Source organism: Procambarus clarkii, chromosome 26 (assembly GCF_040958095.1).
Source record: "Procambarus clarkii isolate CNS0578487 chromosome 26, FALCON_Pclarkii_2.0, whole genome shotgun sequence".
Taxonomy (NCBI): domain Eukaryota; kingdom Metazoa; phylum Arthropoda; class Malacostraca; order Decapoda; family Cambaridae; genus Procambarus; species Procambarus clarkii.
In genome coordinates this window covers 13,116,792-13,118,948 of record NC_091175.1, presented here as the reverse complement: position 1 = coordinate 13,118,948, position 2,157 = coordinate 13,116,792, and the positions used below count along the sequence as shown (strand labels likewise).

Genomic DNA, 2,157 nt, shown 5'->3' with positions numbered 1-2,157 from the left:
ACTAAACTAACCAGAGAATACTCCCTTAAGATCACACGAACAATAGTGTCTAATATCCGTGCTATAACAGCTTAGGATATCAAGATGCCGTCTTGATATCAAGAATATAAAAATTAGGATATGACGATATCATTCCTAATCTTGAAGGATATCGAGATTAGGAATGATTCAGAGATATGTACTCGGGTAGACCTTTACAAGCGAATAACAAACAACGCTGTTGGTACTACAAAGTATTACGTGGGCTGTCATTGGCTGAAGGGGAAAAGATTATTGGAACCATCTGTAATTTAATTTTAAAGCCACAAGAATTTAATTCTAAAGCCACAAAGCCACGGGGCCAATTTGGTGCCATCAACTAGTTACAGTTCTTCAGACCAGTTACGCTAACCGAAGTCCAATTACCTTGTCCAAAACCTACTGAAGTGGTCAGAGGTCTAGCTATGGTCTACGAAATCCATTATGGTATCCAAAGTGCTGTCAATATTGATTAAAATGATATATTACAGAATACTGTAATATATAATTCCTCGTGTTTACTGCCATGAACAAACCCACAAGGGCCGTTATGAGGATTCGAACCCGCGTCTGAGAGCATCCCAGACGCTGCCTTAATCGACTGAGCTACGGCATGGTCTTACTTGGCCCGAGCTGCGACATGTTTACTGCCATATTTCCCTTCAAAGTTGCTTATTGAGCTCGCCTGGACAATCTTTTCTGGTAGCCCATTCCACTTACTGTAACTCTCAGACTCGACCTCGTGCGTCTCCAGCTCGTGCGTTTCCAGCTCGTGCGTCTCCAGCTCGTGCGTCTCCACCTCGTGCGTCCCCAGCTCGTGCGTCCCCACCTCGTGCGTCTCCACCTCGTGTGTCTCCAGCTCGTGCGTCCCCAGCTCGTGCGTCCCCAGCTCGTGCGTCCCCAGCTCGTGCGTCCCCAGCTCGTGCGTCTCCAGCTCGTGCGTCTCCAGCTCGTGCGTCTCCAGCTCGTGCATTTCCTGCTCGTGCGTCTCCAGCTCGTGCGTCTCCAGCTCGTGTGTCTCCAGCTCGTGTGTCTCCAGCTCGTGCGTCCCCAGCTCGTGCGTCCCCAGCTCGTGCGTCTCCAGCTCGTGCGTCTCCAGCTCGTGCGTCTCCAGCTCGTGCGTCTCCAGCTCGTGTGTCTCCAGCTCGTGTGTTTCCAGCTCGTGTGTTTCCAGCTCGTGTGTCTCCAGCTCGTGTGTCTCCAGCTTAGATCCGTGGCTCCTGGTCCTACCGTTTCTCATTTGCAACATTGCCTCTATCACCCTTTGAATTCCCCCTTACTATATTTACTATAGATATTACACAAAGAAATCACAATAGCGTGATGCATCAATAAACAAATCCACAGTCGATTAAGGCAGCGTCTGAGATGATCTCGGACGTAGGTTCGAATCCTCGACACGGCCCTTGTGGATTTGTTTATAGATTGTTATCATATCTTCTCAGTTTCTTCTTTCCTTCAATGTCGAGAAGAAGACTCTCCGCGTAACCGAGTCTTCTCAGTTCTGAGATCAGTCTCGTCTCGTACTTTTAAACTTTCTCTATTCTTATTTTGTGATTTTTTTTTTTAGGTGGCAACTTCAGGTCAAGGCCGCATAGGCTGTGTGTAATACCTGGTTGATACCTGGTTGATGGGGTTCTGGGAGTTCTTCTACTCCCCAAGCCCGGCCCGAGGCCAGGCTCGACTTGTGAGAGTTTGGTCCACCAGGCTGTTGCTTGGAGCGGCCCGCAGGCCCACATACCCACCACAGCCCGGTTGGTCCGGCACTCCTTGGAGGAATAAATCTAGTTTCCTCTTGAAAATGTCCACGGTTGTTCCGGCAATATTTCTTATGCTTGCTGGGAGGACGTTGAACAACCGCGGACCTCTGATGTTTATACAGTGTTCTCTGATTGTGCCTATGGCACCTCTGCTCTTCATTGGTTCTATTCTACATTTTCTTCCATGTCGTTCACTCCAGTACGTTGTTATTTTACTGTGTAGATTTGGTACTTGGCCCTCCAGTATCTTCCAGGTGTATATTATTTGATATCTCTCTCGTCTTCTTTCTAGTGAGTACATTTGGAGGGCTTTGAGACGATCCCAATAATTTAGGTGCTTTATTGCGTCTATGCGTGCCGTATATGTTCTCTGTATTCC

The 2,157-nt window shown here is 48.0% G+C and overlaps 1 protein-coding gene across 1 annotated transcript; it reads right to left on the bottom strand.

Moving 5' to 3' along the window:
• Window positions 1-637: 637 nt before the first annotated feature.
• LOC138368728 (rhoptry surface protein CERLI2-like) lies at window positions 638-1,267 on the bottom strand. Its single transcript, XM_069331451.1, has one exon. The coding sequence runs from the start codon at window positions 1,265-1,267 to the stop codon at window positions 638-640; it is 630 nt and encodes a 209-aa protein (XP_069187552.1).
• Between the last annotated feature and the right edge of the window lie 890 nt (window positions 1,268-2,157).

What these genes read in the sequence shown, in the direction of transcription:
- LOC138368728 (XM_069331451.1), bottom strand. Translation starts at nt 1,267, where the DNA reads ATGTTGCAAATGAGAAACGGTAGGACCAGGAGCCACGGATCTAAGCTG.